The sequence below is a fragment of the Neomonachus schauinslandi genome, chromosome 11 (assembly GCF_002201575.2).
Source record: "Neomonachus schauinslandi chromosome 11, ASM220157v2, whole genome shotgun sequence".
NCBI classification, from domain to species: Eukaryota; Metazoa; Chordata; class Mammalia; order Carnivora; family Phocidae; genus Neomonachus; species Neomonachus schauinslandi.
Genome location: NC_058413.1, coordinates 96,555,916 through 96,583,291, shown reverse-complemented (window position 1 = coordinate 96,583,291; position 27,376 = coordinate 96,555,916). Strand labels below are relative to the sequence as shown.

Below are 27,376 nucleotides of genomic sequence, written 5' to 3'. Positions count from 1 at the left end.
TTTTATCCATTGTTGGCTTCCAGACTCCCTCCTTCTAAGGAAACTCCTCAGTAAAGATAAAATATATAACCATCTGTTTTTTGGTACTTGCTGTGTAAAATGTTTAGATTTGTATATAAGCAAATTATATAATTGATAATTCTTTATTACTAAAGGTTATTTACAAATGTATTTAAGGCACAATAAAAAATAAATTACAATACAAAAGTTATCTTTAGGAAGAAGACACTGAACAACAGGGTCATATTAACCCCTGAATATTTAGCCAAGACACAAGCTACAAGTTTTACTGGAAAAGACTTTCCATGAGTTTTTAACCACTTGTTCATTACACTTATGGAACATCATCCAGGCCATCTGTTTGAAAAAATATTATGTTATTTTCAAAGGCTGAATTATGGAGAAAAATAGAAAATGTGAGTTAAAGGTAATATAGACCCTAAATCTAACTTTTAGTTTCAAAACTAAGTATTAAGACTACTTTTTTAGTGTAAAAGACAAAATGAGACAGGTATGGAATGAATCAGAATCAAGGTTCATATGTAAATTGTACCAACTATTTTAAAATACCCCCAAAAAAAAATCAAAGTTCAGCATCTTTAACTACAGGTAACTATTTGAAAATTCCAGTTTGTTAAAAAAAGAACATCTTTGGCCCAGTCAGTAAAAACTGAAAATATTAGACTATAAAGATGGGGGAGAGGGAACAATTAAACTTTCAGATGTTTTGTACATTTTGAACAAATGCTGCTATAGCTTAAGTTTGGAAAGACAATGGGAGATTAAACACTTTAAAAAGCACTCTTCTTTCCATAGCCCACTTATAAAGTTTGCTTTCTCTACTAGTATAAGGGAAAAAATGAATAAAGTTGGTTTCATATTATTAGTTTTGGTATTTCTTTGCCCCATACCAAATCCTCCCTCCCACAAAGTAAGCAAGTAAATTAAAGCAAAAATAAGATAAAGAAAAGGAAAAAAAATATCATCATCCAGTTCTCAGAGCTTTATATAACACTGTATAAAATTATCATCATATAGGGTTGATTTTTTTCACCAGCCCTAAATTTTTACAGTTGTAATGTACTATTTCAGAATCCTTCCATGTAACTGCTTAATGATTCCAGTCTGCAAGTGAACTTAGATTTTGTTCTGTTGTTATAGATAACTGAATAGTAAGCTAAACAGTATTCATCGCTCATGAAAAACCTGCACTTTTGGTTGTTTTTCACAACACAGAAAAAAAAGGGTGACAAGTGATTCATCCTGGGGTGGCATTTGTCAATCTATAAGCATTTATAAACTTTTCTAGCTACTCTGTGATTTAGATTTGTGCTATTATAAAACTCGGATCAACAAAACAAAAAACATTATTTAGGATACTGAAAAAAATTCAATAAAACAAGATGTGTCCCATACTTAAGGACAGCAAGGAAAAAATCAAACTGTTCTTTTAACAGTTTGAACTTAAGATTTACTGTTAATCAATCAAAAACAGCTGGGAGAATTAGCTCACTTTTAATTAAGAGTGAGAAGGAAAGAGTAAACACATTAACTTAAGTAGCAAAAGTGCTACTCTAAAGAAACTAGTATGTTAAAGGAAACGTCATGACAGACAAATTGGCTCTCATCTCATTTGATACCAATGTATGTGTGTACAATTAAGAATCCACAAGGAGTGTTTAAGGGCAAAAATGTAGCTTCTTAGTATAAAAGGCTAATAATGGGCATTTGAAAAATATTTGCACTTTGAAATTAAATAAAACCTTAGTAATAGACTGTGTGTGAGTTTGTTGGTATCTGCTCAAGAGGGCCTTTGCCAGCTCCAGAGAGATGTTGCTCATCTAGATGGTTATGTACTGCAGAGCTGCTTGGAAGACAGGTCACAACTGGAAAAGCCAAAGAAAAGCTTCCATCAACTTCAGCTTATCCTAAATTTCTTGTTCTTGGGAATCTTCAGCTTTCTGAAATACAAAAGTTTAAATGGATAATGCATTTGGGAAGAGTGCATAGAGATACCTGGAATTATGAATTACATATATATTATAAGATATGTTCGCCACTGTGAAGGAAAATATTCTTAATGTACTTGTTCTCCTAATTCAACTTTTAAAAGATGTTTCCTGATCCTTGTTACATAGTTCTCAGTGTCAATTTCCTTAATTCATAGCCTCTGCCTTGCATGGACACTTGGATGATCCATAGCTCACTGACACACATGCATGCCTTCTCTCTCTTTCTGTTTCTCTCTCTCTCTCTCTCCCCTTTTATTATAAACAAATCAAGCACACAGAAAAGTAGAAAAGACAGTGTATAGAATTCACCCATTACCTAATTTTAAAGCATTTTTTGTATTATTTGCCATATATTTATTTGGTTTTTAATTTGTTATATATAAATACATATATAAATTTATATGTAATAAATGTGTATTATATATAAATGTATATTTAAGATAGGGACATTCTCTTCTATTACCACAAAATCTTTATTATACCTAATAAAAATTAACAATAATTCCCTAATATTATCCATTTTCCAAATTTTCATATTCAAGACTCCCAACTGCCCTCCCCACCAAAATCTTCTTACAACTAGTTTGTTAAAACTAGTATCCATCCAGTGAGGACATCCAGTCACATTGCACTCGATTGTGTTAGCTCTTTAAATTTCTTTTCATTTCCATCTTTATTGTCCATGACCCTGACTTGTTAGAGAATCTGCTTGGCTTTAAAAAGACAATAGCCCTTGGTAAAAGCTCTCTCTGATACTAGATTCTTCTGGGTTTACAATAGAATCATTTCTCTCCGTATTCTATTTTATAAATCCTTGAGGGCTTTCCCTGAAGCTTTAGTTTACAAAAATGTGACTCTTTTTGCAAATAATAATAGTGGACCTGCTTCGGAGAATAGGAAAAATTCTGATCATATGAAAAATAAATCATCTTACCCTTTAAGCATAATAAACCTGAAAACTAGAAAAATAAAACTACACACTACTAAAATTAGATTCATAGTCCCAATAACTAGATGAAAGGAGTTGAAATCAATTCCAAGTAGTATAAAAGTTCCGCCAAAATGTCAGACATACCCATTGAGTTATTCTCTTGATGCCACAATTGGTTTACAATAAAATAAAACAAGCAGATATTGCTTCTTTCATTTAAAAAAATAAAGATTTATTTACATGTTGAAAGTGAATTTATTATTCTTGGTCATGGTAAACATAACCACCAAGCCTCAAATAATCTTAGAATTCTCCCATCTTCCATGGCAGTAGGGTCTCACTGCCTCATCCTTTGCACAAAACACACTCAAAGAGGAAGCTGTACATGACACTAATAGAAGACTTTTATCTCCCCGACCCAGTTCCTCTAATTTCATGTAGAAAACACCTAACATCTAATTTCATGTAGAAGTCCTAAAATCTGGGAGATCCACATTAGAGATGGGCCAGACAAGAAAACTAAGGAAAGAAATCAACTCATTTATGAGCCTCACCATCTAAGAATGTTAGTCTGTGTCTTCTAAATAAATGGAGACCTTTTTTTCTTGGTTGAGCCTTTCCTCTTCTTTTCTGTAACAAAGAAGTAGAAACCAAAATCAGGTGAAAATGACAAGAAGCAAGGGAGGTAAATCTTAGAAAGAAAGCTTTGGGCGATGTATTTTCTCCCATATTTTGGGAAGCATTAAATGCATCTGGGAATAGATCCAAGCTTACAGAGAGCTAAACCACCAGTGCCATCTATCTAATAATACACATGCCTCCACATGACCCTGGGTCTCTGAACTTCTACATGCTTCAGAATACTTTTAGATGGGGATACAATTTGGGAACCTGAAGGAGTTAAAGCAGACACCTTAGTTTATCATTAGTTCCAGCCTCTAATCCCACTCCTTATTCGGAAAAGAAAAAAGAAAAAAATCTGTGTTGACCTAGAAGCCATCTTTATTGCTTTGTAGTCAAACCCTAACGTCAGAATTGGGTTCATTGGGCTTCTTAAAATCAATTCTATTTACTTCAGTAAATATTTCTTGAGGAAAGGAAACAAATGGTGCTGGGACAACTGAAAAACTGCAATTGCAAAAGAATGAATTTGGACTCCTACTTCACTCCATATACAAAAATTAACTCAAAATCAATCAAAGACCTACTGGAAGAGTCAGAACTGTAAATCTCTTAGAAGAAAACAAGCATAAATCTTCACGACCTTGAGTTAGGCAGTGGTTTCTTAGATATGACACCAATAGCAGAAGCAACAAAAGAAAAAAATCGATGAATTGGACTTCATCAAAATTAAAAAGTTCTGTGCTTCAAAGGACATGAAGAAGAAAGTGAAAGGCAACCCACAAAAGACAACCCAACTTGTAAATGGGCAAAATATTTGAATAGATAGGTCTCCAAATAAGATATGCAAATGGCCGGGACACCTGGGTGGCTCAGTCAGTTAAGCGTCTGCCTTCAGCTCAGGTCGTGATCCCAGAGTCCTGGGATCGAGTCCCACATCAGGCTCCCTGCTCAGCAGGAAGCCTGCTTCTCTCTCTCCCACTCCCCCTGCTTGTGCTCTCTCTGACAAATAAATAAAAATATTTAAAAAAAAAGATATGCAAATGGCCAATAAACACATGGAAGGATGCTGAACATCATTAGTCATTAGGAAAAGGCAAATCAAAACCTCAGTGAGATGCCACTCCATGCCCACTAGGTGGCTATAATCAAAAGGTCAGACAACAAGTGTTGTCAAGGATATGGACAAATTAGAAGCTCATATGTTGCTGGTGGGAGTATACAATGGTGTAGCTATTTTGGAAAACAGTCTGGCAATTCCTCAAAAAGGTAAACATAGAGTAACCATATGTTCCAATAATTCCACTCCTAGGTATATACCCAGGAGAGTTGAAAACATATGTCTACACAAAAATTTATAAATAAATGTTCATAGCAGCATTAGTCATATTGGCCAAAAAGTAGAGAAAATCTAAACGTCCATCAATTGAATGGATAAACAAAATGTGGTATGTACATGCAATGGAATATTATACAGCCATAAAAAGGAATGAAGTACTACTACTATACGCTCTACATGGATGAACTTCGAAAATACTATACTAAGTCAAAGAAGCAGACATAAAAGGCCACACTGGGGCGCCTGGGTGGCTCAGTTGGTTAAGCGACTGCCTTCGCTCAGGTCATGATCCTGGAGTCCCGGGATCGAGTCCCACGTCAGGCTCCCTGCTCGGCAGGGAGTCTGCTTCTCCCTCTGACCCTCCCCTCTCTCATGCTCTCTCTCTCTGTCTCATTCTCTCTCTCAAATAAATAAAAATCTTAAAAAAAATAAAGATAAAAATAAAAGGCCACACTGTATGATTATCCATTTATATGAAATGTCCAGAATAGGTGTAGAAATGCTGGCCATACTGACTCCATCTTTGACCCACCATCTTATTGTAGTCTGCTTGATGACCTCTTCAGGGTCCCTGCTCGGCAGGGAGCCTGCTTCTCCCTCTGACCCTCCCCCCTCTCATGTGCTCGCTCTCATTCTCTCTCAAATAAATAAATAAAATCTTTAAAAAAAAAATTTTCATCTCAAAATATATACATATTTATTGAGCACCTTCTATCAGCATGGCTGACTTTCCTAGGCACTGATTGGTGGCGCCCCTGCTGACTGCCCAGTGGTCCTTACAAACGTACACTTTACATTAAAAGTAAAGGCATGTCCGGGGCGCCTGGGTGGCTTAGTTGGTTGAGCGACTGCCTTCGGCTCAGGTCATGATCCTGGAGTCCCGGGATCGAGTCCCGCATCGGGCTCCCTGCTTGGCGGGAAGTCTGCTTCTCCCTCTGACCATCCCCCCTCTCATGCTCTCTCTCTAATAAGTAAATAAAAATTTTTTTTTTTAAGATTTTATTTATTTATTAGAGAGCGAGTGAGAGAGAAACAGCACGAGAGAGGAGAGAGTCAGAGGGAGAAGCAGGCTCCCCGCCGAGCCAGGAGCCCGATGTGGGACTCGATCCCAGGACCCTGGGATCATGACCTGAGCCGAAGGCAGTCGCTTAACCGACTGAGCCACCTAGGCGCCCCATAAGTAAATAAAATTTTAAAAAATCAAAAAAATAAATAAAAGTAAAGGAATGTCCTAGAAAAGTTTTATATAAGCAGATTCTGATAATATCAAATCCTCCATAATAAAGCCTATAATGAAATCTTCTGTGAAATTAATTAAGAAAGCTTTTCTAAAGTTACTAAATCACACCCTAATTTATCCATCCTGTGAATTTGAATTCTTTCACAAGACTTACTCAGAGTGAAGAACATCTGTTCAACAATCATTTAGCCCAAGTGTAAAATACCAAGAATCATGATAAAAGAGTGTTAGAAGAAGACTTCCCAGAACTGCCCAGCCTTACGGTTTTATTTCCACCACTTTATGAGCTCTCTCAGCCCAGCGCTTCTTCCGGAAATGCTGGACAAGGACCACCACAATTACTATGATGACCATCAGTGCACAAGCAGAGCCAATGGCCAGGGCCAGGAAGTAGATCTCAGAGAAGCGGACTGTAAGGAAAAAAAATGGATCTCATGTTTCTAAAAAGAGAAGGGACGTGATGAAATCTAAAGCGAGAAGAAGGATGTATTTTCATCATTAAATGCAATCTTCCTTTCTCCTACCGTATTACCTTGTGAACTCCAGGAGCAATAAGAAAGCTACACAGACTACTTTAGTGGTTCTCAAACTACGGTCCCAGGAGTAGCAGCAACACTCTTAAGAACTCTGAAATGCAAATTATCAGGCACCTCCAGAATGGCAGGGGCCAGGCCATCTGTTTTAACCTGTCCTCCAGGTGATTCTGATGCAGGCTGAAACTTTGAGAATTACTGAGCCAGTTGAACCACCTCGTGGGGTAAGGTTATTGCTGACCTCATCAAACCCAGTGCCCAAACTGTTTCTCCTCAATTCCCTCTCACCTCTGGCATTCAGTCAGTCATTTATTCCAATTTATTAAGGGCCTACTATGTTCAGACATTGCAGTGGAAATACAAAGCCAAAAAAGATATTACCTTCAAGGAACTCATGCCCACCGGGAAGATAGGCAAGTAAATCAGTAACTATAGTCTAGTAGATAAAATGAAACAAGAGGGAACCTAGAGGGAAAGGTCCCTAAACCAGGCAGAATCTGTGAAGCCTGGGTCCCGTGTCTTTTAGTCAAATTTCTGATTTAAACTTAAGTAAACCCAGGGCTCCTGAGTGGTTCTGTCGGTTAAGCATTTGCCTTCGGCTCAGGTCATCTCAGGGGTCCTGGGATCGAGCCCCGAGTCCCTGCTCAGCGGAGAGTCTGCTTCTCCCTCTCCCTCTGTGCTCTCTCTCAAATAAATAAATAAAATCATTTTTTAAAAAAATTAAATAAAGGGACGCCTGGGTGGCTCAGTCGGTTAAGCATCTGCCTTCGGCTCAGGTCATAATCCCAGGGTCCTGGGTTCGAGTCCTGCATTGGGCTCCTTGCTTGGTGGAGAGCCTGCTTCTCCCTCTCCCTCTGCCTGCCGCTCCCCCTGCTTGTGCTCTCTCTGACAAAAAAATAAATAAAATCTTTAAAAAAAGAAAAATGAAATAAACAAACTTCAGTAAACCCTCAGAGCCAGAAAAGACTAATTAGAGAAATGTCTAGCCCAGGAGTTCCCAGCCTGGAGTCTGTGAAGGAGGACAGGGATAGAGGGGAGCCATAAGCCCACAAACTCCATGTCATTTTGTGTGTATGTGTACATTTTTGTGGGAAGCAGAGACATGGCTTTCACTAGATTCTCAGGGTAGTGATCACAGTATGTGTAAGAACCATGTGTTCTTGTCTAACCTGTTCATGCAGGTTAGCTGCAGATGAATTCAGAAACTGAGGTCCCAGGACATTCCAATACGTCTTTTCGGTACTCAAATGACTTCTCCAAGGTCACACAGCCCTATTGATGGGGCCCCCGAAGGATGATACTAGGAATGAAAGGAGGAAATCCTACCACTTTACAGGCTTATACATTTTGGGTAGTAATATTATGTGTTGGTTAAGAGCACGCACCAGAGAGAGTTAGATCAAAATATTAGCTCCACCATTTACTAGCTGTGTGATTTGGGGTAACTAATTTATTTGAGCCTCAGATTCTTCAGGGTATTAAATAGGGGTAACAATATCCATTTCTTGAGTTCTTATTTAAAAAATTCTATTCCTAGGGGCACCTGGCTGGCTCAGTCAGAAGAGCACACAACTCTTGATCTCAGGGTTGTGAGTTCGAGCCCCACATTGGGCGTAGAGATCACTAAAAATAATAAAGTAAAAAAAAAAAATTTCGTGTAAATTTTCCATGCTGTGCCAGCACATAATAAACACTTAATATGTGGTAGCTATTATAATTTTCAATGCAAACAAATATTTTTTTCAGTGCAAGTCAAGAGTTTGGGGAATTTTTACATCTATTATCTCATTTTATCTTCACCATAATCCTTGCTATATTATTCTCACTGTAAGGAGAGAAAAAAAGATTTATTGACAGTTGGTAAATGATAACAGTGGCTCAAACCCAGATTTACAACTCAGAAGTTTTATGGTCTTTGCTTTTCGTTATCTGGCAGTTTCCAGGTTTGCCTTTACAGGATTGCAAGCAATACAGTACATTCGTTTAGAGTACAGCTTTGGAGCCAAAGATGCTTGGGTTTGAGTTCTAAATGATTCCATGTATCAGCTGCATGAATTTGGACAAGTGACTTAATCTCTGTGAGCCTCGGTTTCCTCATTAGTAAAATGTGGAGCACTAAGAGCACAAGAAGCTGATGTGATATATAAAGATTAACGTATGCAAAGCCCCTGGCATGTGGGAGTACTTAATAAAGGAGAGCTGTTGCTATTGGTATCTGCCGCCTAGGGTAGTTGTGTGAGTTAAATGAGCTAGTACGGGTCAAGTGCGGGACACTGCCTGACACAGAGTAGGTACTCAATAAGTACCTGGTGAATAAATGAGTGAATGAATGGATCTATTGTTAGTCTTTTATCAGAGAATCGCTTCCTCTCTCTTTTCCAATCTCAATGCCATTTCTGTAACAGATTCCCTGGTCCGTTTGCTTAACTTCGTGTTTCTTCCCACAGCCAAACAGAGCCTTTCTCTTTTTACCCCGCCACTCTTCAGCCTCCCTCTGCGGACTGCAGATCTGAAGGGCTAGCCCTGCTCTCTACCCTCTCAGCCATCACAAAAGATTACCCCTGTCTTTTCCACAAGCTCTTACGCTTGTAGAAACCGTTTTCCCCTGCCCGACCTACCAGTGTGCACGACGCTGAGCTGAATCTCCCCTATCAGCCCATCAACGTCAGGTGGGTTCTTCACCTGGCAGGTGTATGTTCCATTGTCACTAAACTGCAGCTTCCACAGGATGATGGAGACATCGTACCGCTCAGGGTTCCCGTCCCAGACCACCCGATCCTTGAAACGCCCACTCATGGGTTTGAAGGGATCCACATGGTAGTAGAATACCTAGAAGGGAGAAGGGGCCAAAGGTCTTCAGTACGTGGGCAAGGAGGCTGAGATGGAGGGAGCCAGCCTCACTGCCCCATCTGCAGCTCTCCCCCAAGCACCTCGTGCTCTCCCGTTGATGGACCTCTCAGTTCTGTCTGTCTCTGTCCCAAGAATTGTTCCTCAGCTTTGCCCTGCACTTGTTGCTAAGAAAAGCACAGGAAGGGCAAAGAGAAACAGACTGGCCTATTCTCCCAGCCAAGGGTCTCCCGGCCAATGACAGCAATCTACTTACAAACTGCTCAGGCCCCCCATCTCGAGGCCGGAAGTTCCAGGTCACTGTCAGAGCATCACCCACAGGGGCAAAGCTGGAGAAAGTGCATTTTAGCCGAACATCTGTCCCATTGACAGCCTCTAGCACTTGGGAGGTGTAAATTTCCACTGCAGCTATCGGCTCAAGGGCTGCCGCAAAGAAAAGGAAAAGGGAAGATGTGGATTAAGACAATTTCTGCGGACACCCTGCCAAAAGAAATGTCTGAGTGCGGCACGAAACCGAATTGAGATGCCCCAGCTCTCAGCCTTACTTCATCCTGAGTCTGCATACTCCCACCTACATGCACCTGTGGCCTTCCCATGCCACAGAACTAAAAATACCACCCAGCGAGCCTTCTTAGTGCTCACTTTCGCCACGGTACCGTACCCCAGCCTCACGGTACCCACTGCAAACTGTTCTAGCAAACTACAGACGTCGGCAAATAAAATTGAAAGCAGAAACAAGCAAATCAAAACTAATCATAACATGAATTAGACATGTATTCAGATTAAGCGTTATGTATTGTGTGTATCGTGGTCCCCTCTAAGTTGTCCAGAAAGGGTCCTTGTTAGGTCATGATTTCACACTGTTCCTAGTCTTCTGCAGAAATTGAATTCGTCAACCCAGGCCAGCTTCTGCTTGCACGCCTGGAACCTCTATACCACGTGGCATTTTTTTTACCGTGATATTTACACTGAGAACTTGCACGTTGGGCCAGTTTCAAAATTATGGAGGGGGGGGGTGTGTGCTCTCTCCTGAAATTCTCAGCTTTTCCAGGGCTACTGCAAGTCCCAGACAAGACCCACACACAGAAATCCCAGTGCCAAGTCCTGCCTGCAGTGGGAGGTTGAGAGTAGCCACACGGAAAAAGAAACAAACAAAAAAGGGTTTGTAATCTGAGATTAGAAAGCCCTCTCTGTGCCCGAATCACTAGCAGCTGAAACACACCTAAACCTGTTTGTCCGAAATCAGTTCTCCAAAAACAACCCACCAACTTCAGTTTCAAAGTGAAGTCCAAACCAGAAGGGACTGTCACTGTGGCTCAGGCTCCCCAACAGAACGCTGGCGACTTGGGAGACACTTAGCTAACTCTGGGGGGGTAGGCAGGGAAGGAGCGAATGCTGAGAGAAGCCCGCCAGCCCTTACCTGTGAGCTGTATGCCAAGGAGAAGCAGCCCAGCACACGAAGGGCTCTTGCCATACATGAGGGAACCCAGCCCTGGCCCCGGAGACCAGACCGGGCAGACCGAGGGCTCCAGCTCCCAGCCAAGGCCACGCCGGTAAGGACGAGCGCCGCGTTTTCCCCCGAGAGAAGAGCCAGTCCCTCACCTATTGGGAAGCTGAGCGCCAGTGCCTGTGACTCATCCCGGCTCTGCTGGTGCACTTCGCTGGAATGAAAGGTGGGGCCAGCTGCCTACTGCCCTCCTCCCTTTCCTCCCTCCCGCCCTCTATGCTACAAGCAGTTTGCACTTAGTTCCAAGCCCTGCGGTCTGCTCTCTAGGTCCCAGTCCGTCTGACGGGGCTCTGGCCTCTGGATGGCCTCAGAGACAGCCAGAGGAGCTGGTACCAGCCTGGAACGGCCCAGCAGCTTTGGGTTTGGCCCCCCGCACACACTGTTGTTTTCTAAGCAGGCTTCTCGCTGGCCTGGGAAGTGAATGTTGAAATCTCCTCGCAGTGACTCTGCTTCCCAAAGCACCTCCCTGGGGCCACAGGAGCCTAGACCGGATTCACACGACTCCAAAACAATCCGAATGTCTCAAGACCCGCTCCGGACAAAAAGTCCTACAGCTTATACCCTCAGTTTTTAGTTAAATGTTACCCACATGCATCTCTGCGCCTTTCCTAGCTTGTAGCTTTCTCCTGACACACCCCTGAAATAAACGGACCCAAACAAATCTTGATGTTTAATGACCCCTTCACTTTGAAGAACTTTAAGAAGCAGGACATCGTCCCTGCTCATTTAGCCTACTATCTCAATCCAGTTCACCTCCCCAATATTCCCATGAAGCGTTCCCATTTTTCCAGAGAGGATACTAAGAGCCCAGAGAAGATAAGTGATTTGCCCAAGGTTGCACAGCCAACAGGTCGTAAAACTGGAACTTTTCTGACTCTTAAGTCTAATGCTCTTGCCGCAAAACTACACCCAAAGTGAACCATGGACCCAGAGGGCTCTCAAGGAAAAGGTTTTCATAATAACTTTTCTGTGCCTCAGATTTCATCTGCCATTTTTAGGGCGGCCATCTGTCCAGAAAAATCTGAAGAGCTGAGGAATTTAAATGAGAAAAGGTGCCTCCTTGTCTGGAAAGAGGGTGGCTAATTGTGCGAGATTAACAAAGCAGCGTTGAGAAGCAGCAGAAGACAAAGGAAGATTACACCTGAAGTTAAGAAGTAGGCTTGAGCAGGAGTCTAACCCTCAACAGAAACGAATTGCCCTAATCCCCAGATTAGCAACCTAGAAACTCTGGTGATTCCTGACATCTCCTCATTAAACCCTGGAATGGAGAAGTGGCCAGAAAAGGGAGGAAGGGTCAGGCTGACTGGAAAAGGTAAAACCTCATAAAGACGGAAGAAAATTCCACCAAGGGAGAGGCAGATTACAGAAGTGGAAAAGAAAAGCCAAAAAGAAAAAAGCATTAGGAGAAAGATGTCATGATCATGTGGGGAAAAGAAAAGAAAAGAGAGGAGGGAGGGAGGGAGAAAGAAAGAAAGAATGAATGAAAGAAAGAAAGAAAGAAAGAAAGAAAGAGAAGAGGAAAGAAAAGAAAAAGGGAGGAGGGAGGGAGAAAGAAAAAGAAAAAGAAGGAAGGAAAGAAAGAAAGAAAGAAAGAAAAAGAAAAGGAAGGAAGAGGAAAGAAAAGAAAAAGGGAGGAGGAGGGAGGGAGAGAGAAAGAAGGAAGGAAAGAAAGAAAGAAAGAGAAAAAGAAAAACGGTAAACAACAAAAAACAGTTGTTAGAACAGAGAAACCCAGGTGCCACCCCAAATGAAGACCAGCAGTGTCCTAGCAAGAATGTTTTCTTAAGGTGAGTGTTCCTGAAAACAGAGTGGCTCCTTTGTCAGTGTCTAGGTCAGAGATCCACCTAAACTTCAGCAGGCTGGGGGAAATCTTCAAAATGGTGACGGGATAAAATAGAGGCTCTCTGGTATGTAGGTCTGCATCGTGCAGCTGCAGGAGCCTGAAAGAAAAGGAGTGAAGGAAACTTGATCCTCTTTGCTGGCTTCCAACTTGCAGAGAAATGCAGCTCTAAAGGAAAGGGAGGAGCCTGAGGTTTTGACGTCTAGAGCAAACTGCAAAATTTGGTGAGAGGTAGAGTTACCAAAGAGGTCAAGGACACAGAAAAGCAGCAGGAGAGGAATCAGGGCAGGCAGCCTGAACAAACTGCCTGTTGTCAGGAGCAGAAGAATCTTACCCCCCCCACCCTACCCCCCAGGTAGCCAGATGCCCTGCGAGCTGGCCTCCAGCCCTGCTCTGAGGGTCAGCAGCCGCCCAGATCCCATTCTTCAGCAGAGTTCAAGTTCCTGGCTTGGTGCCCAGCAATGCCCAATTCCTTCCTTCCTGTTAACAGGAGTGGCTCCAGAGTCACCCAGTTCCCCTCCCAGCGAGGGGAGGGAGGAGACCAATGGCTAGACTCCTTAAGTTGAGAAAACACTGAATAAAAAGGATATGTGCCCCTGAGTCCCCAGGGAGCCAGTCAGCAGGACTGTGATCAAAACTGGAGGCTTCTAGGTAAGGTCTAAAGTGCACTTAGTGCCTAGGCAAATGGGAGAAAAAGAAGGAGAGTGAAGTTCTCAGAAACATCACTTTTTTTCCTAAACTTTTCCAGAGAAAAATCCTGATTATCATTAAAATGGATGGCGTACCAATAGTTTTGAAGGCACCTCATCTGTCCCAACCACCTACACGTTTCCCAAAAATATTTCTAATGGGGTACCAAGAAACTCACTGGCGAGGAGGAAACTCACCAAGAGCTCAAAAGACATAAAGGATAACTAGTCTGTATCAATATTTGTAAAAATCGTCATGTTAACATCTAAGGCAAAAGTGTGTTTTTTTTTTTTTCACAAGATGAAATCGGCATTGTACAAAGCAAGAGAAACAAATGATTTAGCTCTTGGGGTGGTTCAAATAAAGTGTTTGTTTACTCAAAACTTTTCTGTCCATATGTTTTCTTATTAGGAAAGATTATATTTAATTTTTATTCTATGCCAGGCAAGACATAAAAAGTAGAATAAGAGGGGCGCCTGGGTGGCTCAGTTGTTAGGCGTCTGCCTTCGGCTCGGGTCATGGTCCCAGGGTCCTGGGATTGAGCCCCGCATCAGGCTCCCTGCTCCGTGGGAAGCCTGCTTCTCCCTCTCCCACTCCCCCTGCTTGTGTTCCTTCTCTCGCTGTGTTTCTCTCTGTCAAATAAATAAATAAAATCTTTAAGAAAAATAAAAAGTAGAATAAGAGATTTCTGCCTGGGGAGAAAAATCGGAGTTCCAAAGAAGATTGGGAGGTGCAGTGTGTATGTTAACAAATAATTACCATATTTGTGACTTGAGAGAGAGAGAGTCAGGAGGGAGGGGCAGAGAGAATCCCAAGCAGGCTCCACACCCAGCATGGAGCCCAATGTGGGGCTCAATCTCATGACCCTGAGATCATGACCTGAGCCGAAATCAAGAGTCAGACCTTAACTGACTGAGCCACCCAGGCCCCCCTGAAATGGGTCCTTAAAGGATAAATGGGAATTCTGGAGAGAGAGGAGAAACAGAGGCACTCCTGTTGGGACAAACGGGAGGGGGTGGGCAGGAAATGTGGTCTCCATGGGACCCACAAATAATTTCTCAACCCAGTGCTCAGGGAAGAGTGGCAGGCCAGGAGGCTGGAGAGAGACTGGGCCCAGATGTCCAGGGTCCTCATTCTCCATCCTAAGGAGTATGAATTTGATCCTGACAACTACACCATTTGGAAGTAGCTAAGACATGACCTGAAAAGAGTGGAATTACTTTGGTATTTACCAGACCATTAAAAATAATGAGGAAAAGCCTTGGGACCTCAACCACCACATAATCTACCGACTTTCTCATATGCCCCCTGGCCTAGGAGCCAGATTGAAAAGTCCAAACTTAATACCCATTTTCAGAAGACTCAGAGACTCCCAGCCACCCCTACCAACAGCAGTGCCAATCGATAGCTCCTTTCTTTCCTTCCTTTTTTTTTTTTTTAACTTCTGGTGAGCTTCTCAAAGATGAGAGAGGGAGGCTAGGGTGTCAGAGTCCTAGATGAGAGGTGGGCTCTCAGCCCAAAAGAAGTGGTGTGTTCCCCTTGGTCCTCCTCTTTGCCTTGCATTCCCTAGAGATATTCCAAAGCCAAGTCTGGATCTGAGACTGAGCTCTAATAGCTTAGAAAAACCATGTGAGGGAACGCCTTCCTATCTCCCCACCTGACTGCAGCTTGGATGCCTCCCCAGTAAAGCCCTGGGCTCCTTTCTTAATTACAGAGGAGGGGCATCATGCTCTTATTAACAGGCCCACAAAAGTGACTCTGAGGTTTAACCCTTCCCTTACTCTAAAGAGCAGCTAGATGGATTTGCACAGGGCTGGAGAGATGGGTATCTTTGAAGATAACCGAAGGATCTCCCTGTCCACCATAGGTTCCACATCGAAATAATGGGTGAGAATTTATATTTATATCATGTTTATTGATGAACATAGCATCTTTTGGTTACCATGACCAATATCCATTCTTAGGAAATTAATTCATTTCCCAAGAAAAGACCCAGCCCTTCTTTTTTGACTACTACATATTGGGAGGCAGGAGGCAGAAACTGGAATCCCACCTGCTTGGATCCAAATGCACACTTGGCCACTGACTAGCTGTGAGGCCTTGGGCAGAGATTTCATTCTCTGTGCCTCGATTATGGCATATGTAAAATGAGAATAGTAATATCTGCCCCGTAGGCTGGGTGTAAGAATCTGATGAAATACTGTATTTAAATACAGCTCTATGCTTGGTGCCCATCGAAAACACTCAGTAAATTTGGTTGTTTGTGATTATATTTAATTAAGATATTGAAAACTGATCCTGTGACCACTTTGGGAGGAGATCTGAGAGTTTCTTATCAGGCCAAGTTTCATATAAAGCTAACCACCTTAGCAATTCCACTCCCAGGTATTTATCCAAGAGAAATGAAGTTATATGTCCACAAAAAGACTTGTATGAGAATATCCATAGGCGTTTTATTCATAATAGTCCTGAACTGAAAACAGCCCAGGGGTCCATCAACAGAAAAACAGGTACTTCTGTAGAATACTCATACAATGGGATACTACTCAGGGGAAAAAAGGAACAAGCTTCTGATACATTCAACCACATGGATGCATCTCAAAAATACAATGTTGAACAAAATTAGTCAGATATAAAGTAGCACATACTCTTTGGTTCCATTGATATGAAGTTCTAGAACAGGCAAAACTAATCTTTGGTGGAAAAATCCTAACAGTGTTTACCCTTGGGAAAGTGGGGACGGGCTAACAGGAGGGGCACAAGGGAAATTTCTAGAGTGATATTAATGTTCTGCATTTTGATAGGGACTTGGGTTACACAGGCTTGTGCATTTGAAAAAACTCTTTGAATGGTATACATTTAACATTTTGTGTGTTTCATTGTATGAAAATTTTATTTCAGTATTTTTTAAAAAGAATTATAAATAAATATTGGACTCGTTAATGTTGAAGTGTGTAGCAGAATGTGTCCTGATGCCTGCAATTTAATTTTTTTTAAGATTTTATTTATTTATTTATTTAGAGAGAGAGAGAGAGCACAAGCATGGGGAGGGGCAGAGGGAGAGGGACAAGCAGACTCCCACTGAGCAGGGAGCCCAAAGCAGGGTTTGATCCCAGGACCCCGAGATCATGACCTGAGCTGAAGTCAGACACCCCACTGACTGAACCACCCAGGCGCCCCTGCAATTTAATTTTAAAATGCATGAGAAAAGTAAGATGCATTGATGGATAAGTAGATAAAGGGATGGATAAGGAATGAGCAGATGCGTGACAAAACATGTATAATAAAATGTTACTTGAAGAACCTAGGTGGGGTATACAGGTGTCCAGTGTAAAATTCTTCCCACTTCTCTGCATGTTTGAAAATGTTCATAATAAGGCGTTGGCAAAATCTATTCCCTCTTTCACCAAGTTTCCTTAGCATTAAGTAAATGTTTATAAAGTGTTTGAGATTCATTATTTTACATTATGCTAGTTTAGACATCATTCCTTAGAATACTGGTAGTTTTTAACAAAGAAAAATTACCACTAATGGGGCGCCTGGGTGGCTCTGTCAGTTAAGCGTCTGCCTTCAGGTCCTGATCCCAGAGTCCTGGGATTGAGCCTCGGCAGGGAGCCTGCTTCTCCATCTGCCTGCCGGTCCCCCTGCTTGTGCTCTCTCCCTTTCTCTCTCTCTGACAAATAAATAAATAAAATCTTTAAAAAAAAAAAATTAAGGCTAGGTTGTAACAGTATATATCTGGTGTGACCATGATTCTCTTTACTTTTATATTATACACATACACATAATATATCTAAATATATGGAATGGTTGCCTCAGAGGAGTGAGACCTGGGGAATTAGAATGGGCAACTTTTACTTTCTGTACTATTTCACTTTATTTCCATGAGTTGATACTATTATAAATTTTTTAAAGAGTTAATTCAGGGATGCCTGGGTGGCTCAGTTGGTTAAGCATCTGCCTTTGGCTCAGGTCATGATCCCAGGGTCCTGGGATGGAGCCCCACATCAGGCTCCCTGTTCAGTGGAGAGCCTGCTTCTCCCTCTCCCTCTGCCTCTCCTCCCACCCTCCCACCCCCGCTCGTATTCTCTGACTCTCTCTCTCTCTCAAATAAACAAATAAAATATTTAAAAAGAGGGGCGCCTGGGTGGCTCAGTCGTTGAGCGTCTGCCTTCGGCTCGGGTTCCTGGGATCGAGCCCCGCATCGGGCTCCCTGCTCGGCGGGAAGCCTGCTTCTCCCTCTCCCACTCCCCCTGCTTGTGTTCCCTCTCTCGCTGTGTCTCTCTGTCAAATAAATAAAATAAAATCTTAAAAAAAAAAAATTTAAAAAGAATATTTCCATTTATCAAGTGCCTACCTGGAGTGTCTGGCTGGCTCAGTCGGTGGAGTGTGCATCTCTTGATCTCGGGGTTGCAAGTTCAAGCCCCACTTTGGGTGTAGAGATTATTTAAAAATAAAAACTTAAAAAAAAAAAGGTGCCTACTATGTAACCAGCACTGTGGTAGGCATGTTACATATATTATTTCTGATTTCCATAACTGCAAGATAAGCAGATGTCTCCATTTTATAGATGAGGAAATTGAGGCTCAGAGAGATTTGTTCATTCTTGTATCTACTGAGCCCTATTGTAGGTACAGAGAAAAGGGTAAAAAGAATGATTAACCAGAGGTGAGGCTGAAAATCTAATCAGAGGCCAGACCCTAACAGTTCTTGATAAGGGTTAAGGTGGTTTGGACTTTATCTTGAAGACGGTAGAAAGACTGAAAACTTCTAAGCAAAAAGTGACCTGATCCGATTTGTGTATTAAAAAGAATCACTGGGGCGGCTGGGTGGCTCAGTCATTAAGCGTCTGCATTCGGCGCGGGTCATGATCCCAGGGTCCTGGGATCGGGTCCCACATCGGGCTCCCTGCTCCTAGGGAAACCTCCCTCTCCCCCTCCCACTCCCCCTGCTTGTGTTTCCTCTCACTGTGTCTCTCTCTGTCAAATAAATAAAATCTTTAAAAAAAAAATCACTCAGTGGGCGCCTGGGTGGCTCTGTCCATTAAGCATCCGACTCTATTTTGGCTCAAGTCATGGTCTCAGGGTCGTGAGACTGAGCCCTGCACCGGGCTCCACAATGAGTGGGAAGTCTGCCTGAGATTCTCTCCCTCTCCCTCTGCCCCTCTCGCCCCACTCCTGCTCTCTCTCTCTCTTTCTTTCTCAGATAAATAAAATCTTTCTAAAAATTTAAAAAATTTTTAAAAAGAATGTTCTGGTTGTTCAGGAGTGTCCTGGTTTATACCTGCTATCCTGCTGTAATGATTAATAGCACCCCTTTTATATTCTGGTGTTATGGTTTGGAAGATAATTTCTACGGTCAGCCTAGATATAAGGGGAACCCCAGAATGAGCCCAGATAAGGCTAACTTTGAAGGTAAAAGGGTCGGGAACAAAAACTGAAGTAGTTTTCCTCTGTGTCTGTGTGTGTGTGTGTGTAAAGTTCTCTCTCCTCTTGAGGGAGTTCTCCCCTAATGGCTTCTCCTTTATGTGTTTCCTAGGAAAGACAGGTCACTCCCCCAGAGTGAGACAGGAGATAGGGGAGCAGACGTCTGAAAGAGAAAGGAAGAGGTCTGCCATAGTTGGTGACAGGAATGAGAGAGGAAATTTGCCCAAGTCTGAGACTTAGAGGTCAGGCACACACCCAAGGTTTCCCACCTAGTGACATGACCAGAATCCAGAACCAGGTCTGGCCAACTTCCAGGCCATCGCCAGAGCCAAACTACTAAGCGTCAGGTGCTGTTCTTAGGAATTCAAAGGTTAAAGAAAAGATACGATCTTAGCCCTCAAGGAGTGATCAGGCTTTTAACAAGTAGTCACAATATGGAGTGCATCGCAATGATGAAGGACACGCCAGGTGCAAGTGATAGCACAAGAATTAGGACGACTCTGCCTGGGAGCACTAGGGAAGCTGCTTGAGAAGGTTAAACAATACCTGGCATCCACTTGACAAAAAGGCAGGGCTGGGCCAAAGTCTTGGCGTTAGGACTGAAACAGCATGGAACTCTACATCGGAAACTAATGATGTACTGTAAGTTGCCTAATTGAATTTAAATTAAAAAAGGGGGGAACAGGGCGCCTGGGTGGCTCAGTTGGTTAAGCGACTGCCTTCGGCTCAGGTCATGATCCTGGAGTCCCGGGATCGAGTCCCACATCGGGCTCCCTGCTCAGCGGGGAGTCTGCTTCTCCCTCTGATCTTCCTCCTTCTCATGCTCTCTGTCTCTCATTCTCTCTCTCTCAAATAAATAAATAAAATCTTTAAAAAAAAAAGGGGGGGAACACCTGGGTGGCTCAGGCATTAAGCATCTGCCTTTGGCTCAGGTCATGATCCCAGGGTCCTAGGATCGAGCCCCGCATCGGGCTCCCTGCTCCACGGGAAGCCTGCTTCTCCCTCTCCCTCCCCCTGCTTGTGTTCCCTCTCTCATGTTCTTTCTCTGTCAAATAAATAAAATATTTTTAAAAATTTTTTAAAAAGGATTGAAACAGGATGGCCTATGTAGGAACTTCAAGTAGGAGCTGGAGCATGGTAATAGTAAGAACCATCACTTGTCACATAGCTTACTTTTCATATCTTTACATCTCACACTTAGAAAATACTTGATTAATATTTCTATTTCTTTTTTCTTTTTTTTAACTAGGATCCATGTCCAACATGGAGCCCAATGCAGAGCTTGAACTCACAACCCTGAGATCAAGACCTGAGCTGAGATCAAGAGTCAGACGCTTGATCGACTGAGCCACCCAGGTCCCCTTAATATCCCCATTTCACAGCTGAGGAAATGAGCCTGGAAGATTTAGTAACTTGCCCAAGACCACGTAGCTGGGAGACAGCGTAGCTGGGTTTTTTTTTTTCCTTTTAAGATTTACTCATTTATTTGAGAGAGAGCGCGCAAGCTCACACATCCAAGTGGGGGGAGGGGCAGAGGGAGAGAGAGAATCCTGAGCAGACTCCCCGCTGAGCTCAGAGCCTTGAGAGCATAACCGGAGCCGAAACCAGGAGTCAAATGCTTGACCAATTTAAACCACTCAGGCGCCCCAGGTGCAACTGGGTTTTAATTCCAAACCCTCTGGTCCTTCTACAAAGCAAGCTTAGGACAAGAGCAGAACAGCAAGACAGGAGCTATGGAAGGTGAAATTCTTTTCTCTCCATTGTGTTACAAGGGTTCTCAGTTAAATTCTGAAAATGTAGGGGGAATTCTAAGAAGTCATGGAAATTTGATGTGATTTTTTTTAAGATTTTCTTTTTAAGCAATCCCTACACCCAACGTGGGGCTCGAACTCACATCCCTGAGATCAAGAGTCACACGCTCCACCGACTGAGCCAGCCAGGTGCCCCAGTAATGGAAATTTTAAATACGAGTAAAAGAGAAAGGCAATAAAGACTCCTCAGTAACACTAAGGAGGCTTTACTTTTCCTAAAGGTAATAGACATTATTAATGGGTTTTACACCCACTTGAAGATTTAAGGACAGATAATCAAAAGTGGTTGCATCAAGCACCCACTGAGTTACAACAGTAAGAGGGTGGAAAATAATCTGTTGGTTAATTAAAAGACGGAGTCTCCACGTGAGCCACACCGTGCCAGGCAGAGTGGGAAAAAGCTTCACCTTTTCCAACATCTTCAAATATTTTGCTCCATAAACATCACAGAGACAGCATGCTTTACCTTTGAAAACAGACCTAATCTTCGCAGAAGAAAGCTGAACTTGCAATTAGCCTGCTTACGGAATAACTGCGAGTGGAGACTTCCCAAACAAGCTTGCCGCCAAGTCTTGACTTGAAATGTGACTCAGCAATTCTGGTCTTCCCGGACCTCAGCCTAAGCACTGTTCTGCCCTGGGTCCTGCCCAGAGGTCCCCACCTCTCATTCTTTACTATCTTCAGCAATCGTCTCGGGGGGGGAAAGGGAGTTGAAGACACACTGGATTTAAGATGACACCCAGGCGTCACCATTCTGTATATATTAGGCTAGATCTAGGGGAGCCTGGGTGGCTCAGTCGGTTAAGCATCTGCCTTCAGCTCAGGTCATGATCTCAGGGTCCTGGGATCGAGCCCCACATTGGGCTCCCTGCTCAGCAGGGAGTCTACTTCTCCCTCTCCCTCTGCCCCTCCACTCATGCTCTCACTTTCTCAAATAAATTAAAAAAAAAAAAAAGCGAGCGGGGACTGGGGCAAACCAGAAAAAACACATGCCCATCCACAAGCACAGCTGCTCCCCAGCTCCAGCCACTTGTTGCCATGAGAAAGGCAGGCTTAGCACTGTCACATTGTTCTTTTAAAATTATTCTTAATCTGAGTATTATGTAAGACTGATGAATCACAGACCTGTTAATTGAATTTAAATTTTAAAATGTTTAAAAAAATAAATAAAATAAAATAAAATAATTTTTAATATGTTTTTTTTTTAAAGACTTTATTTTGACAGAGAGAGAGAGCACAAGCAGGGGGAGCGGCAGGCAGAGGGAGAGGGAGAAGCAGGCTCCCCGCCAAGGAGGGAGCCCAATGCGGGGCTTGATCCCAGAACCCTGGGATCATGACCTGAGCCGAAGGCAGACGGTTAACTGTCTGAGCCACCCAGGCGCCCCCTTAATATGTTTTTTAATTAAACTTTTTATGCTGAGATGCTCATAGACTCACATCAGCTGTAAGAAATAAAGACAGTGTGACTCAGTTTCCTCTAATGGTAACATACTGCAAAACTCTAGAACAACGTCACAACTAGGACCTTGACATCGGTTCAGTCAAAATGCAGAACATTTCCATCACCACAAGGATCCTGTCACATTTAAAAAAAAAATCTGAGGGGTGCCTGGGTGGCTCCCTGCCCGGCAGGGGGCCTGCTTCTCCCTCTCCCACTCCCCCTACTTGTGTTCCCTCTCTCACTGTGTGTCTCTCTCTGTCAAATAAATAAATAAAATCTTCACAAAAAAAATCTGGGTTTGGGGCTAAATAACCCACTCTGTAAAAATGGACAATGAACGTACATGTTTTTTAAAACCCTATGAATATTCTCTATATGATTTCATTTATATTGAGTTCAACAACTGGCAAAATTAATCTATGGGGGTAAAAGGTAGGATGGGGGTTAGCCTTGGTATGAGGACAGTGACCGGAAGGGAGCATGAGTATAGCTCCTGAGGTCCTTGACCTACCGTTTCTCCATCCTGGTGCTCATTCTGTGGATATAGCCACTCTGTGAAAATTCATCAGGCTGCACACTTCTGGTTATATACTTTTCTACAGCTATGTCAATAAAATCTGACTTTAAAAAAAATTCTCTACACCAATGACCTTACATTTTAATGAAGGTACAATAGAACAAAGAGAATTCTAAGCCATAAGACAGATGTGACATTCTTTTTTTTTCAACAATTTTTTTTTAAGATTTTATTTATTTATTTGACAGAGAGAGACACAGCGAGAGAGGGAACACAAGCAGGGGGAGTGGGAGAGGGAGAAGCAGGCTTCCCGTGGAGCAGGGAGCCCAATGCGGGGCTCGATCCCAGGACCCTGGGATCATGACCTAAGCCGAAGGCAGACGCTCAACCGACTGAGCCACCCAGATGCCCCCAGATGTGACATTCTTATAGAATATCTGTAATCTTCATTGCAACACACGGTCATTAAAAGTTTACCAGCTTCCTGAAAAGAAGTGCTCCATCTCAGTGATCCAACACAGCACGTTCACGCAGGGTAGGCATTCCCTACGCATTGGTGAGCAAACTGATCTTGCCTTAAGCTGAAGCGAGTTCTTTTAAGGATAATGGCGGAAGCATAAGTTTTGAGTAAAAATTCTTTCTTCCTGAACAGAAACAAAGCCACGTTGTTTTTTTTACCAAAAAAGCCACTCCCAGGGGCGCCTGGGTGGCTCAGATGGTTAAGCATCTGCCTTCGGCTCGGGTCATGATCCCAGGGTCCTGGGATGGAGCCCCATGTCCAGCTCCTGGCTCAGCGGGGAGCCTGCTTCTCCCTCTGCCTCTCCCCCTGCTCGTGCTCTCTCTCTCTCTCTCTGTATCTCTGTGTCTCCAATGAATAAATAAAATCTTTAAAAAACAAAACAAAACAAAACAAAAAAGCCACTCCCATTTTGAGTTTTTTGCCTAGTTTGTTTCTTTGGTATTCCTATATGAAAGATTTGTAGCAATTTGCTTGTAACAGCCAAATTCAACCATAGTCCTAGTAATAAGAAACTCCAAATTAGCTAAAAAAAAAAAAAATTTAAGATTTATTTATTTATTTTAGAGAGAGCTAGCTCGAGGGAGAGCGTGAGCAGGGGGAGGGGCAGAGGGAGAGGAAGAGAATCTCAAGCAGACTCCCTGCTGAGCACAGAGCCCCAGGAGCTTGCCTGGGGCCTCAACATGGTTGGGGGGCCTCAACACCGGGCTTGATCCTACCACCCTGAGATCATGACCTGAGCTGAAGTCAGATGCTTTAACCGACTGAGCCACACCTAGGCACCCCAAATTAGCTAAAATTTTTAAATTTATATTTATTATTTTTAAAAGATGTTATTTATTTATTTTAGAGAAAGAGAAAGAGTGAGCAGGGGGAGGGGTAGAGGGAAAGGGGCAGAGGGAGAAGCAGACTCTCCATGGAGCAGGGAGCCCTAGGTGGGACCCTGAGATCATGACCTTAACCAGCTGAGCCACGGAGGCGCCCTTATATTTATTATTATCTCTTTTACCTGAGAAGCAACATCTCATGAAAAAAAATGTAATTTAGCAACGGAAACAATGAAAAAGAGATCAGACATGCTAAATTCATTCTTACTTTCATCCCTACCCCCCTTTTTTTAAAAGATTTTATTTATTTAGAGAGAGCACGCCCGCACCCCCCAGCACAAGTGGGGGAGGGGCAGAGGGAGAAGCAGGCTCCCCACTGAGCAGGGAGCCCCATGTGGGAATCGATCCCAGGAACCCAGGATCATGACCTGAGCCAAAGGCAGACACTTAACCATCTGAGCCACCCAGATGCCCAACCCCCCCCCTTTTTTTTAAAGTAAAGTCTATGCCCAACACAGAGATTGAACTCAGGACCCTGAGACCAAGAGTCGGGGTCCACTGACAGAGCCAGCCACATGCACCTCCATCCCTTTTTCATACTGTCTCTTTCTAACCTTTCTTCCTCTGCTCCCCACCTATTCATAGCCTTTCTTTTCTTTTAAGTCAGGGTGTGTGGGTGGCCACATAATTTATCGTCCAAACTAGGACACTTCTGAGAGTACAAGTGGCATTACTGTTACTTACGTGGGAAAACCGGCAGACAGCAGGACGGGGGCAGGGACACTGGGAGGTAGGGTCACCCTATTTTAAACACTTGGGTCCACAGTTGCCACATTTATAAGATGAGGGGAGTAACCAGGTGACTTCCAAGAACCTTCCAGCCCCTTCCATTCGAAGAGTCTACTGTTCTGATTTAAAGTGCTTCAGCCTTCGAGCTCAGTCGTACTCAGAAACAAAATTAAAGTCAGGTTGCGAACCATGAGAGACGATGGACTCTGAAAAACAAACTGAGGGTTCTAGAGGGGAGGGGGGTGGGAGGATGGGTTAGCCTGGTGGTGGGTATTGAGGAGGGCACGTTCTGCATGGAGCACTGGGTGTTATGCACAAACAATGAATCATGGAACACTACATCTAAAACTAATGATGTAATGTATGGGGATTAACATAAGAATAAAAAAAAAAGAAAAGAAAAAACAAAATTAAAGTCAGGTTGTTCTTTCACTGATAAGCTGCCCCAGGCCTCAGGACCACTGTTTTCTATCACGGACCTGTTGAATGCAGAGAAGCAGCAAAGGTGCTGAGTTAGCTAAGGCATTTTAGCCTCTGCCCTCCCCTCCTCTTCCCACTGAGGCCTGATGCCTTGAAGGGAAGAAACAGGTTGGACTTGTCGGTTCAGGATGTTTCTGGGTGGAAAGGGCAGCCAGCCACTTGCCCTGGCAAACAGGATGTGAGTCTTCTCAGGTGAGTCAGAGAGAGAGACGGAGAGCACTCCTGCCCCTCTCGTTGGGGGTCTGCCCCCAGCTTCAGAACAGGGAAGGCTGAGGGAAAAGTCTGTTCCAGTGTGCTAGACCCCAGTATCAGCTAGTAAGTAACCAGAGGAAGGGTATTTCTTTTAAAGAAAGAGCAAAAATTTTCATTTAAAGCTGTCACCTTGACATTGGGTATCAGCTATACTTGAATTAAAAAAACTAAATAGGGGTGCCTGGATGGCTCAGTCGTTAAGCGTCTGCCTTCGGCTCAGGTCATGGTCCCAGGGTCCTGGGATCGAACCCCCGCATTGGGCTCCCTGCTCGGCAGAGAGCCTGCTTCTCCCTCTCCCACTCCCCCTGCTTATGTTCCTGCTCTCGATATCTCTCTGTCAAATAAATAAAATCTTTTTTAAAAACTAACTAAATAAATAAAATAAAGTAATAAAACATTTGAAACAAATGTAACATCATATATCAACTATACTTCAATTTTCAAAATAAAATTCATTCATTCATTAAAGCTGTCACCTTCAGTGCAAGCTTTTATTCTAATGATGCTGATATCATCCCAAACATTTCTAGAATGACTCTTCTGGAATTGTCTTAGAAGGTTGAACCACAGTTTTTTTTGAGATCCTTAAATCATGGCAAATCTTCGTGCTTTTGAGAGCGAGTTTGATGTTTGGACACATTTAAGTCACACAGATCAAATCTTAAGAAAGGACGGGAAAGTGAGTGACCAAATGGGGCATTGATTATAAAATCATGAGAATGATGATCTTGTGAAGTTTATAAATGGTCCCTGAGAACCCTTAAGAAACAAAAATCTAGGGGCGCCTGGCTGGCTCAGTAGGAGGAGCATGGGACTCTTTTTTTTTCTTTTTAAGATTTTATTTATTTATTTGAGGGATGGAGAGAGAGAGAGAGAGAGAGAGCACAAGCAGGGGGAGGGGCAGAGGGAGAAGCGGACTCCCCACTGAGCAGGGAGTGTGGGGCTCGATCCCAGGACCCTGGGATCATGACCTGAGCCGAAGGCAGACGCCCAATGACTGAGCCACCCAGGTGCCCCAGAGCATGCGACTCTTGATCCTGAGGTCATAAGTTTGAGCCCCACGTTGGGTGTAGAGATTACTTAAAAATAATTTTAAAATTTTGAATAAACAATTATTTTGTGCATTAAGTATGATAAGGGTGTAATCTCTCATACAGCTTAAGATCTCTCATACAGTTATTGAGTTGATGTGCACATTAAGTGGCTCTTCTCTGTTCATGGATTAAAACCTTTGATGAGGGGCGCCTGGGTGGCTCAGTCGTTAAGCGTCTGCCTTCGGCTCAGGTCATGATCCCAGGGTCCTGGGATCGAGCCCCGCATCGGGCTCCCTGCTGGGCAGGAAGCCTGCTTCTCCCTCTCCCACTCCCCCTGCTTGTGTTCCCTCTCTCGCTGTGTCTCTCTCTGTCAAATAAATAAATAAAATCTTTAAAAAAATAAAACCTTTGATGTCTGGCCCCCACCAACCATCCAGCCCCACTTCCCCTTTTTCCAGTCTCCTTGAACCTTATTCTTAGCCATGCCAAACTAATCCCATGCTTGTTCTTACCTCCGCATGTGTATCCATCCATTCTGTGCCCACCTGATGAGCCCTGATTTGCCTTTCAAAATTCAGCTCACATTCTATGAAGACTTCCCTGCCCCCTGCAGTCAGAGTTAATAGTTCTCTTGACACCTTGTGACACTTTTATTATAACCCTTGCTACACTTGGCCATGATTACTTGTTTATACATCTGCCTCTGCTTTTTTTTGAAGATT

General features: G+C 43.1%; 1 protein-coding gene across 1 annotated transcript; it reads right to left on the bottom strand.

The window, feature by feature from the left end:
• Window positions 1-80: 80 nt before the first annotated feature.
• Window positions 81-11,135, bottom strand: MPZL2 (myelin protein zero like 2). The gene is made up of 6 exons (XM_021696326.1): window positions 10,944-11,135; window positions 9,780-9,946; window positions 9,295-9,505; window positions 6,406-6,553; window positions 3,498-3,573; window positions 81-1,961 (listed from the first exon to the last, which is right to left on the bottom strand). Exons 1-5 carry the CDS (start codon window positions 10,999-11,001, stop codon window positions 3,510-3,512), a joined length of 648 nt encoding a protein of 215 aa, XP_021552001.1. The 5' UTR covers window positions 11,002-11,135; the 3' UTR covers window positions 81-1,961; window positions 3,498-3,509.
• Window positions 11,136-27,376: the final 16,241 nt, after the last annotated feature.